This window comes from Petromyzon marinus, chromosome 2 (genome assembly GCF_048934315.1).
Source record: "Petromyzon marinus isolate PM22_M1 ecotype Great Lakes invasive population chromosome 2, UKy_Petmar_22M1.pri1.0, whole genome shotgun sequence".
In the NCBI taxonomy this organism is placed as follows: Eukaryota; Metazoa; Chordata; class Hyperoartia; order Petromyzontiformes; family Petromyzontidae; genus Petromyzon; species Petromyzon marinus.
Window position 1 is genome coordinate 20,747,773 of NC_133668.1, and position 17,101 is coordinate 20,764,873.

Here is a 17,101-nt window from a genome sequence, read left to right on the forward strand (position 1 = left end):
CCCGAATGTGTCTACCACCAGTAATTAATGTATTTCACACCTCATGTGCCATCATAAACAACTATCAGTAACAGCTCTGCTTTCACATGCTTTCCAACAGCACCTTTTGGAGGCGGAACAACCGTGAATCACCTGCCCCATTTGTCAGAACATCACCCATGTGTGTGTTGCTCACTTTTATGGCCATGGCTATTAGTCTGTTGCAATCACCAGTGTGTAATAGTTCTACAGGTCACGCGCGTTTATGTCCCCGACAACGTCAAGATAAAGCACAGCCCTTGCTGAATTTAAAAACATGTTGATGAATGCAGCACTGATTCAGTATGGGGAAGTTACTGACGTTCAATCTACAGTCTGGTTATTGTTTTCCCTAAACCTATTTCAAACCTCCGCTGGAGTCGTATTGCTATCTGCGACAAAAACACGGGCCAAGCAGCTGAATTATGAAACCCTGTAGTGTTTGACCAACCTTTAGCATGCTGATCAGTGCCGGTTGGTGAAGCTGGGACAAAGGACCAGTTCAAATAGCACTGTTAGTAGCAGGACATTCATCGAAACAGTCCTATTCAATGTTAGGAACCATCTTGCAGCCATTCTCATTCATCTTGACATTTGCTCTGCCTTTGACACTTAATCATCCCACTCTTTTTCCCACTCTCTCCGACCTGAGCATCTCTGACACTCCCCTCTCCTGGCTCAAGTCTTACATTTCTTCTCGCCATCCTCGGTTTCCTTCAATCACTCCGTATCCCCTCCCTCCTGTCTCAGTGTTGGTGATCCTCAGGGTTTGGTTCTGGGTCCCTTACTGTTCTCTCTCTATATATTTTGTTTCTTTTCTGTTATTTCTGTAGCATTGCATTCCATTTCCAAATTTTACTAAGTTTGTTTTGATTTAAAGCTTTCGTGACTGCAGGGATTCATATTCTTGGTTCTTTCGGTCACGTCACGTAGAAGGGAAACAATAAAAGAAAAAAAAATATAAAACAATAAAATTATCACGACGTTTCGACTGCAGCACAAGCAATCATCATCAGGTGTGAAAACCACGGCAAGAAAATTTGAAAAAAGTGGCGGTTATTTTTAACGTTAGCACCACGGAGAGCGATTTGACAGTTTGTTCAGATGGATGAGTCCATCTATGTTCGGAAAAGAGGAGGGGGGAGACGAAAATAATGGATGCAGTCTGAAAGCCACCGTAAGCGTGAACAATCAATTAAGACCCGAAATGGTTTATAAAATCCTTCCAATGATTGCAAGCCAGAATCCATTTTCTCGGTTGAAATTGTCTCTGTGTTTGTATATGTGGATAGCCTCATGAACGAATCTCTCATGGTAGCCAGATGACTTGTTTGTCTATAGGTTCATTTTCTCCTTCTCTCCCCCGTCCGTTACGGGGTGGATTTCCACGCAACTCTCTCATTGACAAGCTGATTTCTCGACCCCCCCCTCTCTCTCTGCCCCATCCCCCCTCTCTCTCTATTTAAGGCCTCGACACAGATGCGTTATTTCTCTGTGTGTCTATGTGTGTCTCTCTCTGTGTTTATGTGTGTGTCTCTCTCTGTGTGTCTCTGTGTTGTCTCTCTCTGCTTGTGTGTATGTCTATGTGTCTCCTTGTCTGTGTTTTGTCTCTCTCTCAAATTTTGCAATTTTTGGAAGAACGTAATCAACCAGGTCGAGTGTTGACTGTTGTCTTAGCCGACTCTGTGTTGTATTGCATTATATTTCTAAGTTTACTAGGTTTGTTTTACCTGATGAAGATTGCTTGTGTTGCAATTAAAACGTCGTATTCTATTATTTAATTTATTTTCTTTCTATGTGACTTTACCGAAAGAACCAAAGAGTAACTCTTTTTTCTGCTTTCCTCATAATTTCTTTGACAATGACATCCATATATTCTTCTCCTTTCCCTCATTTATCCATAATCATCCCTCTCGTATCTCCTATCTAGCTGCTATCCAATTATCGATGCATCCACAGGGGTTATTTTCAATCTCCCCTTTAATTCTCACACTTCGCCTCCTCTTCCAACTCCACTGGCCTCCCGTTTACTACAATACCTGACACTCATCTGTAAATATCTTCATTGCCTTACCCCACCTTATCTTGCCTCTCTTATCTCCTTCCATGTCCCCTCTCGTCCTCTTCATTCCCAATGTTTTCTCTGTCTCCCTCTCTCTGCCCCTCCTCCCTGTCTTCAGTCCTGTTTTCGTCCCTTCTCCCTCCTTTCACCTCTCCACTGTAATAAACTTCCTCTGTATATGAAGCATTCCCACTCCTTAATCTCTTCTCTTAAAGGCTCACCTCTTCTCTGTTGCCCATTATCTTCCTTTTCCCTCCCCTCGCCCCTCCACTCCTTCCCGTCCCTCCCCTTCCCTTTTGTGATCTTAAAGTATTGTACCCTCTATCCGGGTCACTCATTCCTCAATCCTTGCACGTCCCTGCCATCTAAATCATTCCATTCTCTCACCGTTTTTTTTTACTATATCAAGTGCCTTGAGTGAAGGCACTCTATGAATATATAATTAGATGAGATTGAATGTGGCATGTGGTCTTTGTTTGTCTGTAATTGCCTCTTTAAATTTAACGTAACTCGTTAAATAACATTCCTGAACACTTTCCTACCATCTAATTGTGAAGGACTGGGCAAGAGGCTGCTGCTTCGTTCAATCTAACACAAACCACGAGTACATTAAAACGAAGAGTAACATGGACACACATTGTATTGCTGACAAATCTTGACTTAAAGCTTTCGTGACTGCAGGAATTCATATTATTTGGGTCTTTCGGTAAAGTCACGTAGATAGGTTCAAAGAAAGAACAAAAAATAACAAAAATTACAAAAAACTACGACGTTTTGATCGCAACACAAGCGTTCATCATTAGGAAGAGGGGGTTAGCCTAAAGGTAAACTTCATAAAGGTTTGAAATGGGCGTAGCCCAAATGTCAGCAGCCAATGTTAATGTAAGTGGTGGGCAGCGACCGCGACAGTGGTGGGTTTTCCACCAATCAAAGGGCTGCCAGGTAAAAATTAGGATGTTCATGTAAGATCGTCGAGCGGCCTCCATGGTCAGTGCCCAGAGGTGGCTATGTTAATGTGAGAGATTAGCATGTTAAAGTGAGCGATTAGCATGTTAATGTGAGAGAGCATGTTAATGGCTGTGTTAGTGTAAGAAATTTAACCTGTTAATGTGAAATCAGAGAGCCGAAAATAACAACTAACATCGGAAGGTAGGATGGGAACATCATAGCCAGTTATGACTTAAACTCGTTAAGAACGTCCTTCCAATGATTGCTCAGTTTGTACACACCTTGGTTCTGTTGCGATCGAAACGTCGTCGTTTTTTAAAAATCTACGTGACTTTACCGAAAGACCCAAAGAATATGTATTGCTGACATCTGATATTTTTGGTGTCCGGCAACCTTATACTACATTGTGAGGAGTCTGTTCAAAGTCCAGTGTAATATATTGGGCTGTTTTGCATTTACAAATAGAAAAAAATAGTATCCTACATGGAAACGTTGCTCTTCTGAGAGCAGGAAGTATTTGTGGGGCTATAAAGGAGGCCGTGCTCGCGTGTCAGCTGGAGCAGCCTCACCTTGCGCCAGGCAGGCTGCAGAGTGAGATAAAGTGTCTTTGTGCACGCACGCTGAGCAGAACAAGTGGGATGCCTATGCTGGAGGAGACCCGACATAGGTACTGAGACGCACTCTGCAGCTCTTTTTTTGCGTGCAGGCAGGCAGACGAGTCAAAGTGTCTCTCTGCTCAGGTGAGCGTTAAGTGGTTTCCTCGCCAGTCATGGAAATTCAACGTTCGCATAGCAGGTGTTAGTGACTAATTGGTGTATCGATAAAAATTTCGTCGACGTCAGGTTTCTAATTTTATTAAAGGATCAGTTCTCTTTTCAACTTTGTTGTGAATGTATTGGCCTCTAGTGGCTGCACAAAAGGTAAGTCTCTCGCACTGAACCTATCATATGGAATAAATACATATATGTATTTACATATGCATGTACGAGTCAACTTAGCCAATAAATTTTTTTAATTTATTCAGCACAGATTTTGTAAAAAATAATGTCCTGTAATGTCTTTTTCGACCTCTATGAAGCCACAGCCAGGTCACTGTGATCCATTGCTGATGTTGGTTTTATAATAATGAGCAGTGTTGAATGCGGTTTTTGTAGCCTGTGCTATACCCTCCAGCTGTGTGTTGTGTCTATACAATGTGCTGTTGTGCCTCTCTGATATCAGTAGTCTGATGTTAAATCATAAACACAATATCACTCTGTTATGGTCAGCCAAAGTAAAGCATTGCCATTTAAATGGTACACGCAGACTCGTACAGATTGGTCAACAAATAGTTTTGGTAAACTTTTAACCAACTTGATATTTAGTTTTGATGGTCTAACCTTTGGTATTTTCATTGGGTTGCGTGGTATAACCCGAGTGAACAGTGTGTACTCCACTGAGCCAGTTTTCCAGGTCTCCATCGCAAAATAATTCATATCTGGGTTTTCATGTGGTTTTTGATATTGGAATTGAATAGGGATTTCATCTCACTACAACAAAACACACCGCAAAAACAGTGTCCAAAACAGACAAAAATACCCAGTTTTTGTGGATTTCAAACAAATATTTCAGGCATGTGTTTGCACGTGATGAGTTGTGGCAAGGCTGGATTATGGACTGGGCCAGTGGGGCACCGCCCGCGGCCTCAGGCTTCCGAAGGAAGTTGAACCCTAGGTCCCTCAGTGCGCACAGCGCAAGCTGACCACGAGGCCCCTGGATGCTTATAGCGTGAGCTCACTACTAGGGCCCCCAGACCCCTCAGCACTTACAATGTTACGTCCCCCAGACCCCTTGGTGTTTAAAACGTAAGCTGACCACGAGGCCCCTGGATGCTTATAGCGTAAGCTGACCACTAGGGCCCCTGGGCCCCTCAGCGCTTACAGTGTGAGGGCACCCAGGCCCCTTGGCATTTAAAGAGTGAGCTGACCACTAGGGCCCCCAGGCCCCTCGGTGCATACATCGAGCGTAACACCTGGGGGCCCCTTGGTACATAGAGTGCATTCTTAAAACGAGAGCCTCTCGGAGAGTACAGTGCTTCTGTACAACTGAGCCACTGGTTGGCATGCTGCAATATTCTGTGACATGATACAATATTCACCAACAAATCAGTTCATTCTGCAAAACAGAACAGTTTGAAGGGCGTCATGTTATGGCAAGCCGGTCGTTATTTCACTTACCGTAACTAGCTATCCCTTTATTTTAACTAGCTGCCCATTTTCCCGGGCTAGCTGCCCATATGATTCATTTTGTTAACAGAAATTAGTTAGCTAGCTGCCATTTTTGCCAGCTAGCTGCCTTTGCAACCAAATCAGGTGCACTAAAAAGCCACCTCGTGAGACTGAGGGCTCGTCGTTTGTTAAGAGCCATTGACAAATCAATTATTAAAAATACACCGCAGTTTTGTGAAACATTGAAAAAAAATAGGCCAAAAGCTATATTTTTTCATACACTAATGCATATATAAGAGACCCATTCTATACTGAAAGATTAAGGAAAACTCCATTAATTTTGTCCATAGACCATCTGTTTTTAGGTCCACGGAAGTGGATAATGCTAACGTTGACATGCAAATTGTCGACAGCTCTTACGAGGTCTTTTTTTCCCCTTCCCATCGATGGGGTGTGGCCAATATGCGTAGTCTCCACCAAGTTATTTCACTGACTTATCAGAAACCTTTGTTGTTCAGCCAATTTAAAAAAGTTATCTTTTTAATTTCAAGCAACATTATTAGCTCTGTGTCAGGCAGGTATATAAGACATTTCTTGGTAGGAAAAGACACAGACAGATGCCTGTTTTCTTGCTTGGTATGCCACAGTAATATATTCAGAGACTTTTTAAATATTTTTCTATAACAACAGCCTTTTTAAAGGCTATTTCAACAATCCCCCCTAAGGGCAATTTTCTAACAGCCTTTTTAAAGGATTAGGGTTATTTTCTTTTTGCTTTTCTCTTTTTTTCTTTTATCTACTCAAAGCTGCCTTTTGGTACAAGTAGACCATAAAATACTACCACTTGATTGTATTTTCCAACAACAGTATTTGAAGGGTGTTGTCATTATTAATATATATTAATTCAATTATTATTTAATAAGTATTGAGATAGGCTATAAATATATTAATATAAATAGCATAATAGTTCTGAAATATGGACCACAAACGTTGGAAAAGTGGTGCTTCCAGAAGGAAAGCCAAAAAAGAAAAGTAGGCACGAGATGCAGTTTTGCTTCAAAGTGTTCCACTCATTGCCAACTTCTTTCAAAAACCCTTTGATTGTAATAATGATGACAGCAGCACTATTGTCAGCTGTGAGGAAGGAACTAGCACTTGTTCAGTTTCCAGTAATGTCACTCCCCCAGAGCCATCCTTTGAAGGCGAATCCTCAACAGCTAATGGTGTACAAGAACCATAATTTCCACCTTAGGAGCAGTTGGGCAGTTCACAAGAATCAAATCAGCAACCAAGCCATTCCTGGTGCTATGAGGTCACTGACCCTGCATTATGGCAAAGCACTTCCAGTGACATTGTTAAGTCGGTGGTCATTAAAAGAGGAGCAGTCCCCTTCCAAAACTGCAGTGAAAAATACCCAGCTTCAGTCCAAGATAGAGTGCTTGGTGGAAAGACTACAAGTTTTAACAATGAACTTCTAAATTGTATATTGCCAAATGGGCAGAAGGTTTCTAGACAGTGGCTACTGTACTCACCCTCAACAGGTTGTGTGTACTGTTTTGCATGCAAACTATTCTCCAGCAAGCTCGGTGGCTTTAGTCAGGGGTTTAGTGACTGGAAGCACTCTGAAAGAATAGGGGAACACGAAAAGAGTGCAGAACACATATCATGCATGCTTGCCTTGCACCAGCGGACAAATGGCACTGCTATAGATGCAGATCTCATGCAGCAACTTGATGAGGAACGTAAATACTGGAGGGACATTTTGAAAAGAGTTGTAGCAGTGATCAAGTTCTTGGGTGAAGAGGACTTGCGTTTAGGGGAGATGATGAACGGTTTGGGTCAACCCATAACGGTAATTTCCTTGGCATCCTGGAATTGCTATCACAATTTGACCCATTCTTAGCTGAACATCTAAAAAAGTTTGGCGGAAAAGGAAGAGGCAGAGTGTCCTCTTTGTCATCGATGATATGTGAAGAACTCATTGAGCTAATGGGTTAGAAAACTCGCCAAACAATAGCAGATGAGATTCGGGATTCCAAATATTTTTCAATAATTGTTGACTCCACCCCAGACCTGTCACGTGGACCAATTGACGTTCATATTCTGGTTTGTTAACAGCATCGGGAATGTGGTGGGGCGATTCCTCGGCTTTGAGCCAAATGAGAGCCACACTGATAAAAGTTTAGCAGGCTGTGTGACTTTGATGGCGGAGGGCCTTGGGTTGGACCTCTCAAACTGTAGAGGCCATTCATGACAATGCAAGCAACGTGTCAGGAAAATACAATGTTCTACAGGCCCACCTGAAACAAAAAAACCCTCTTGATAGAGTATGTGCCTTGTGCAGCGCATTCACCTAACTTAGTTGGTGTTAACACCTTCGACGGTAGTAGCCCAGAGACTGACGAGTTTTTTAACATGTTGCAGTCTGTACACATTTTACTCTTCATCCACACACAGATGGGGGAAAGTCTTTCGGAAGACAGATGTCAGACTGACATTATAATCGCTGTCCAGTACTCGGTGCAGTGCTCAGGCAGAGTCAACCAGGGAACTGTGGAGAAATTACACCCACATTAGAGAGGCCTTCCGTGGTATATGCAATGATGATAAGGAGAAAAGAGATACTCGATTTGAGGCTGCTGGACTATGTGCTAAATTGGACACCTTAGAGATGGTGTTCATGGCACATTTTTGGGACGTCATACTTGCCCGGTTCCACGCTACAAGCATGCACCTACAGAAAAGTGACATTGACATCTCTGTAGCAGCACAGCTTTTGTCTTCATTGAGGGATTTTGTGGCGGGACAGCGAAACCAGTGTGAGGCTTTTGAAAGGGCAGCCTTAAATGTGACAGGTGTCTCTCAGTCATATAAGCACAATCCTCAAAGAGGAAACGCAAAACATTTGCAGATAAGAGCTCAGAGCCAGGTGTGACATTGATAAGCTAGTGGCATGCGTTGAACATGGCTTGGATGCTTTCAAGCGTTTGAACAGTCTCTTTGGAGTCCTTGTTTATGTCAGATCAGGTGTCTTACAGTGATATCATAGTGGAAAAGGTAAATGCACTCTCCGCTGCATATCCATCAGACCTGGATCTGAACTATGCCAACGAACTCATCCAATTCAATGTCTGACTGAGGGTGAGAAGTGCCCAACTAAATTGCTTGAGACGTTGCAGGCACTTAATCTGCAGTCAGTGTTCCCCAAACTGCCAGGGTGAGCGGACATTTTCCCTTTTAGGCAGAATAAAAAATGAGCTGCGGAGTAGCATGAGCCAACCACATCACAGCTCATTGTCACTTATGTCAATATAGTCAGACCTTGTCAGACAGCTAGATTTTGACGATCTAGTGGATGACTTTGCGAGGAGGAAGGCAATAAAGACACCAATGTAGGAAAAAGGGGGGGGGGGGGTGCTCCTAAAGACACGTTACCAGGGGCCTCACGGGACTATGATCCAGCCCTGAGTTGTGGGCTTATTTGCAAACATGTCTTTAATAAAGTACATCAATAGCTATAATCGTGTTGTGGTGTATTCCCAGCTGTATTCACCATCTGTAGTGTGACCTTGTAGTTTGCTGAAAACTATATTTAACTTAGATGATGTTTGACTACAGAGGGCCTATTCCCCTGGTCTGTGTAACGATCTTCACTATGGGAATTCCTCTATATTAGAGCACCTGTCGAACAATCAAAAGTTAGCTATGGAAATTCTGACCAGAGATTGACTGAGCCCATCCTACCTGTTATTTATAACATTAACATCACTTTGTGGAAAATCCTCAGCGATTTTTCCATGGAGTGACTGGACCCCATAATAGGAATGTAGAATTCCCACCATGTGCTGCGTTGCCCGATATGTGCATCATCCCACACTTGACTGAACAGTGGGACACATTAACGTGACTAGGAAATACAACTGCCAACACTGCTGAGTTATGCTTCGTATGCTGAATGTTAATATTTTTAAGTTTAAATTCAATTTACCCCCAAATTGTATTTAGTTGCAGAAGAGTTTGACTTGCATCGCTGACAGTGTTAACGATGTAGGACAATGGTCCCCAGCCTGTAGTACTGTGTGTACCCCTCTGGGGGTTCGTGACATCCGTAGCCGGTTCGTGAGACAATTCACGCTGTGGCGCCGGTCACGTTGGGTACGGTCAATCCTGGTTATTAAACAGTGCTGCTTGTGCACTAGCTTTTCTAAAGCTATATACCGACGTGTTGTGTGGAATTCGAAAAACCTGTACACTTGAACTCCGCAATAATCCACATGCTCTTTAAATTAATATACTTTTCATTTATATGTCCGCCTTCTTTTGGATGTCGACTGCTCTCTCGTCATTTGGGAGACACTCAAATTTCAGGAGTGGTCGGCAGAAGAGTTGTGTTTGACAGCTTGCTTGACCACTTCTAGCGTTTGGCTTTTGCACTTTTTTTCTTCTGAATAAGCCTTGCGCTTATTTGATGACCCTGTCCCGTAGAAAAAAAACTGCATTGGAAGGCCACTCAGAAGGTTGCACAAGTTGATTGAACACATCACGTGTTTTCTCGGATTTCCTGTGAATAACAGGTAATGAGAGATGACTGCGTGATGCCTAATGTCCACGCTAGAGCAGTGAGCCAATAATGCTAAGACCCTGGGTTCAAATTTTAAGTCACCATAAACATTTAAATGTGACCATCCAGTGCTGTGGTTAGAGCTATCAATTGGCAATCAGAAGATAGTGAGTTAAATTCATGGATTGCGGTAGACTTTCTGAGGATGATGGTGACCTTGGGCCATTGGTGATCATTCGAGATTCCTATGGCAGGGGTTAATCTCTCCTTTGGGCGATCGAAGTTGATATCCCAAAAAATTGGTGCTTATTTTATCAAATGCATAACGATAATGGATAGAGCTTACATCAAACCAGGATTTGAACTCGTAACTGTTAAAATCTTGTGGGAGTGCTCGAGCCATAGTGCAACCAGTTCGTTTTGGTCACCTGTTATTGTGACCCCAATGATGAGGTCAAATTTTTGATTTTTGTTTTGCTTTCATATTTTTTTGGCCTGAAACATCCCGAGTGGCTTGAGGCCATTGGGACCGAGGTTATTAGCATTAGTAATTCTCTCAATAACTCACTCTCTGTTCTTTAATGCAGTGGTCCCCAACCTTTTTGGCACCAGGGACCGGTTTCGTGGAAGACAATTATTTCACGGACCGGGGGGGGGGTGTTCATCATTGAGTCTTTCCCCCTTAAAGAAGCTCTCTAGCGACGTTTGTTTTTTACTCGTTTTGGCTAGGGTTAGCTTGTGGGCTTACCAAAACTGTGACAGACAAGTGCGCAGTGCGGGAAAGAGGCGCGGACGGAAGTGATAAATAATAAAATAATGGGCGGGCCACGCGCGGACTCACCGCTCACCTCCTACTGTGCGGCCCGGTTCCTAACAGGCCACAGACCGGTACCGGTCCGCGGCCCGGGGGTTGGGGACCCCTGCTTTAATGTATGTAATGAGATATAATATGGCAATGCTCATCTTAATGTCATGGCTTATAAGTGCTGCGAAGTTATACTGTAAATAACTAAATAAAACAGTAAGCTGCATACATCCTTTTGATTTGCTTTTTTGGTTTCTTGTTGTGGTCTGATAAAACAACCAAGATCTGCAGGTCTGAGCATGGGGCAGCATGGATATCTTCTGATCATTTAGTGTGGCAGCCTTCTCAGTGGATGCTGAAAAAAGGACCTTGCATTTCTTTAATACAGGTTCTAGTATTGGGGAGTGATGGCACAGTGGTTGACATACTGCTCTATGAACCCGGAGACCGGAGTTTGATTTATGGACACACCTTATACCAGTGACAAGTTATATTTGAACCAAATCTGAGCTCCCTTACCAACCCATGCTGACTGGAGTGGTGAAGTATAGTTAAACCACCCTCACATTAGATATGTCATGGGGAATCCTTCATCTGCCAGTGGATTTGACAGAGTTGTATATAGTCTGTAAGGTTAGTGAAGTATATGCTTAACATATATACACGTAGTGGTATCATCGCTTCTGAATCGGTAAGAGTGCAGTGGTAAATTATAGAAAGTGTAACAAGTATAAATTCTGGTTCAGGGTATGCTGGTTTTTGTTATATATTTGCTAAGTAATTGACAATTTCTTTTGAGGATAGGTCTTGCCAGCAAGTGTTTTAAAGTATTAGTTATGTTGTCTGAGTGGTCCTCCAAGTAGTGGTAAATAGGTAATAACCTTTCATAAAGTATACATATTAGAATTAAGTAACCTTTCAGTACATTATGTACATACAATTTTTCTTATCACTCCCTACCTCGGTGTTGCTTAATAGTGTAAGTAATAACACTTTCTAAATTATCAATAACGGTCCAAACAAGCATTATTGGGTACTCATTTCCATTGCTTACTCTTAGCCATGGCAGGGGCCAATCTCTCGACAGGACAAGCACCGTTAACGTTCCACATAGTGGTACGTATTTTATTTTTCCTGGAAAGATGATGGGCTGACATGTACGTTATTGAACAAAATAATTAGTGCTGGGTATGGTGGTGCAGGCCTGTAATCCAGCACATTGAATGCAGGGTTGGTGGATCACACAAATTTCATCATGTGCTGTGATACTGCCAACGTGCTGCACTGAGGTGTCTAGGAGATTGCAGTACAGTAGGTGGGATTGTGACCCATATAAGTGCATCTTTGATTCTTATCCACTCATTTGTGTGTGTTTTTTCAAGCGTCATTCTACAAATGAAACATTCCTTAAAAAAGGAATTGGTCAAAAAGCCCAATCCGGGTTCTTTTTGATAATGAGGCTTGACCCATAGATAAACAATAAGCATGTAACAATGCATGGATTCATAGATTAGAATTGATTGTAATGGGAAAGATACATGCATTGAATAGTGCAGGTGAAGGAATTAATTATTTGCAATTCATATAATAAATTGGCTCACAAAAAACCCTGCAGACAATAGACACTCTACATGCATCAGAATGGCAAAGAAATTCGAATTCTTGAATCATAGCATGACTATTGGCATAATTCATTGAATAACTTGGGCGGAAGGTGGTGAATTGTTTCATGCCCAACTAATAATATTAAGGCACACATGTTTATCGTAATTTACTGAGTGATACCCGAATGCTGCTTGCCACATTGCCGGTGGCCCTTCAATCAAGCCCTGCCAATCGGCACATCTTCTTCCGCCGCGAGTGTCACAGGTGGCCGTGCCAATTTGCCGGTGCCGAAGTTCAGCCGAGCGTCCGTGCCGGTCCGCACGTAAGCATGCGTCTACGTGATCGCCGTGTTTGTGCTGGTTACAGCACCAACACGGTCTCGCCCGCCACGCGATTGGCTGTGCCCTGATAAAGCGTACACACCCTCCCACCTGCACGTTCATATACGCGTAGCCTTATTGAAGGGTGGACGAGGAGGGAGAGGAACGGGAAGGGAGGGTTCTGGTTTGGTTTGGGTGGGACCCCGAGAAGGTTAGTTCTCCAATCGGGCTGGTCCCAAAGGTGCTTTCCCTTCAGCTCCTCACCTTGCTGAGGCAGGTGCTAGTTGCTGGGGCTGGGGGGGGGCGTTGGTTGGGGGGAGTGAAATGTAGCAGCCAATGGGCTTTGTTTTCATGAGCTGATTTGCAAGTTGGATTGTGCCTGTGTGAAGTGCGGGGCACTTTGAAATACGCTGCCATCCCGCGCAGAATTTAGTAGACGACTCAGCAATCCCGGCGAGGGTTGGGTCGCTGCTCCCAATTATGCTGTACTCTCACCTAAGGTCAGTGCGGTTGGTCGTTTAAGGAGGATGTTGTGATGGGGACCCGGTTCGCCATGTGAAACGTCGGCTGCAGGACTTGTCTCGAGCCTCGGTCGACTGCGTACGCGGTGCGGTGACCCCACACTGTAAAAACGTGGCCGGCAATGTCGTTGGAGGTCAGTCTCCACATTTGCTGTGCCATAAGAGGTGCTTGCTAAGACCATTCGGCATCCAGTCTATAGGACAGACTCAATGGGGGCTTTTATGAAGAACCATGCATGGCTGTGTAACAGCCCTTGCGGTAGCATAAATAGTTAATCAGATGTAAATACACTCTGTTCACCCTATGACGGTGTTTAAATGCTTTAATGTGCAGTCTTATTTTTTAATCATACCTCGGGCTCATCAGCATAAATTACTTTCTACAGTGTTTTATTGTTATATTCTTAGCTCTTTCGGTAAAGTCACGTTCAAGGGAAACAATAAAATAATAAAATATATATTGTTTTCATGAGTAAAAGCCACAGTGTCCTCATGCTCAATGCATCGGTCAACTCTGTTGCCTCTGAACCACATATGGAAATTCCACAATCCTTTAGCGGGGCCGACTCTTTCCATCAGCAACCACTCTCGTCCTCCATTACAGCGGCAATTATTTTTTTATTTACCTGAGAATGATGATTTGATTGAGTCGACCTAGGATTTTAACTCACCCCCTCAGTTTAATCAGTTAGCGCCGCAACATATTTACCAGTGTACTTACCGGAGTAACACTGCACTCCGAGCGGGGAGACCTGGGCACGTGTAATGGAGTCGGTGCACTGCAAGGTGATGTCCAGGGGACTGTTATAAACGGAGGCATGCAAATCGAAGCCAGTTGCTTTAAATCGCAAGGCACCTGCAAAAATATCCATGAGCTGTGCAAACAAACTGACAAAGGCTTCGGAGTAGTTGTAAGGATGGCGGGGGGGAGATGTCGAGTCCTGTTGATCCTCCCGACAGAGAGAGTAGACATTTCTTATGTTGGTGGCTGTGGTGCGAGTATTGGTTAATGCAATTATTCCGGCTAACTTTGTTTAATCTCTGGCCACGGACAACATCAGTTGGTTTCTGAACCTATCCTTGGCCAACTCTACTGTTGTGAACATAGAGAACACACATGCTGGAACATCAGGGCTCGCCGGGCCCTCCCGTCTTTCCCTCCACATTTATAATCAACGTGCCTTTAGAGTATTTGGCTGCTATAAATTTCCACACAATGATAAGCCACTTTGTTGAGCTATAATTTGTGATAGCCAGGTCACTTCTGAAAAAGAGCTATATTGCTCCAGTGGTGGCATTACCTGGTAAAATAATAATAGTTTAGTGAAATAAATGCTCTGCGACAGTAATCATCTTCAGGAGAGACTGACTGGTCGCCATTATCAATGCGTGATTGTCTTTACATATGCTATTTTCTTTAAGTATTTTAATTCCTGACAGCGTATGGGAAAAACGACAATAAAAAATATACGTAGCATATGCCCATTCAATTAGTGCAAAATGCTATTACAAAGTTATTTGGAACTAGCATCGTGATCATTTTCATGTCCAGAATTTAAATATCTTATCGTATCATGAGACATTATATCGCACGACTTGTGAAAACAATGATATCACGGCAACTACTCTACTGGACATCTGTGAAAAAGAGCTTTATAGCTCATCGGATTCCTCCAGTATAAATACATATTTTAATAGCTTTATTCTATGGAATCAGACAAGATCACCCAGGGGCAAGTATCCTTTTGCGATGTCCCCTCGTAACCTGATGTGACTGACGTAAGGACATGAGAACATGCAAGATGCTGGAGCACCTGGACAGGTGGCAGTGCTTTTTTATGCTGAGGGCTATTTCAAGTGTGCAACTCGCAGCCAAAGGGGAGTCCACTGGAGTGAACAGCGCCACTTGGAGGCAATGCTGGTCTTTAGGACTGCAAGATGCTATTGATTGGCAGGGCTGAGTTCAGTGCTTTGAGGGTGGTTAGCTGGAGACTGATCCGAGGACGGGTTGGCATAGTGTCCCCTTCGTTATGTAGTGGTTATATATAAATAATACATTGTGAAGGTAGTAAAAGGCAGCACATAAGTGGCTTGCTTGGCTCGTTGATGGAGTGGGGACCAGCAGAAATTGATCTCAAGATCACCAAATGCTGGTGACTTGCGAGTTCATAAACAGATTGGCATCGACATAATGAGATCAATGGTAAATACGTTCAGCTTTAAGGAGATACTCGTTAAGGATTAACATCTTAGGAAACACAGATTACAGCGTGAGACGTTGGTGACCAACACTGATTTCTATGCTTTGTTATGTGTGTGCGAATAGCGGTTGTTATATGGGGAGCGGGAGTGTAGCAGCGCACTGCGCCACGAACCCGACGACCCAGGTTTGATTTCCGCTCACGGCCAACACCAGTGACGAATATCTGAACCGGTCCTGGGCCTTCCCAAGGTTAACTCAGCCTCAGTTGAGTACCTGGTGCAGTGTGTAAACATCGCCACTAGGGAGACAAAGGCGGTCGGGCGTGGTTCTGGCCATCCACCTCCTCGTGTGCCGTGCCGCTAACAGCACTTGCCCCAACAGTCTGTTAAGACTACACGGGGAATATTTGTCTGAGTCTATATATATATTTGTGCAGTGGTGGATTAGTGGTTAGCCAACAGCTGTTATACCAGTGACCGGGATTCGATTCCTTACCAGGCAGAACATTGGTGGCAAGTGGTGGCCTTGGCCTGCGATATGTTTACTCAGCCTAAAAAATATATTGCCTGGTTACTTACGATATGTAAATAACAGGAAATTATTGAGACTTTAGGTGATCGGTCATGGTGCTAGTTATATATTATATTAATAGGCACTCACTAAATTACTTACCCGACCGCCGCTACACCTTTACAAGGCGTGTGTACAGTGTCAAGTTGACCTCCAATATATGTTGAGGTATAGAATCTGACTTTATGAAGGCTGTGCATTGTACCATAAGCAGGTACTAAGCCATGTTGTCACACTTCCAGGAATTAAGTGAAGTTTTCAAAGATATATTAACCTTGAATTTCTGATAGCCTGCTTGTAATCGGTAAAACCAACATGTCTCAACTCACAGTCTCGCTCTTGCTCCCCGATTCGTGCCCCGTTTTGGGTTATTGTCGAGTACATTCGCGCTCATGTGATGGCACTAAATGACGCACATTTTACAAGCTCGGAGGCACTTTTATCTTGTAAACTTTTTTTTACTATTTAACCAGTGAACTCTTCATGTGAGTCGAGCTTCGTTTGCTGAAGTATTTAACACTATCCCCTCAGATGTGTTGGGGGGAATTTTTTTTCCTTGGGCACCCCAGATTCCTCCCATATTGCAAGGACAGTAAAAAAAAAATATGCAAAACATCACAATTCAGGATCCTCCAAAAGAAGAGCTTTGGTTTGGACTCACTTGGGTGAGTGGAACCACTCTTGATTGTATTTGTTTTCATGGTGTTAGCATTGCTTGACTCTTTTTATGGTACTGCGATTTCAACCCCTTGTTGGGGGGGGGGGGGGAATAATTAATCATCTCTCCAGAATCTATCAAATGAGTACCAATTCGTGTTGCGTGAACAGTGACCTTCCCATGGACAGAATGCCTCCCTGATCTTAGGAACAAGCAGTTTTCACCCCTGCATCAGGATCGCCAATAGAGGTGAGCGATTGCTCGCCAATGCTCATTTGAGCAGGGATACACTCTGACCTTTTGAATACCGGTTTCAAGAAATTAGTTATTCACGATGATTTAAAAAAAAATAAAAAAATATATATACCGTGCTGTGCCATCACCTGCCCTTCGTATCTCTGCCCTCATCTACATTGTGCTTGCATTCTGCTCAGCTCTTCCTGTAGTACTCAGTACTACTGCATGGAAACTCTGCATCAATAATTGAGCTCCTCCCCCTGATGCCTGCCATGATTAATGCGGCTGAGTGGCTGCGTTGAGTAAAGCAGCGCTACCACTTCCTGCACCACCGCCAAGATGGGCGCAATGAATACAGCCCCGGAGAAAGCTTGTGCTGCAAATCT

At 43.4% G+C, this 17,101-nt stretch overlaps 1 protein-coding gene across 6 annotated transcripts in view; it reads left to right on the plus strand.

Annotated features, from left to right (window-relative positions):
- The window catches only part of TRAK1 (trafficking kinesin protein 1), a 72,429-nt gene that overhangs the window by 20,077 nt on the left and 35,251 nt on the right, over positions 1 to 17,101 (plus strand). For 2 of the 6 annotated variants that reach the window (XM_076071337.1, XM_076071345.1), the window contains exon 1: positions 12,882 to 13,026. The exons of 2 other annotated variants lie outside the window; for them this stretch is intronic. In XM_076071337.1, coding sequence (XP_075927452.1) covers positions 13,007 to 13,026 — 20 coding nt within the window. In that variant the 5' untranslated portion in view covers positions 12,882 to 13,006. Of the gene's footprint in view, positions 1 to 12,880; positions 13,027 to 17,101 lie in introns of those variants that run through there. 2 more of the 6 variants (XM_076071324.1, XM_076071349.1) reach the window with 2 other exon arrangements.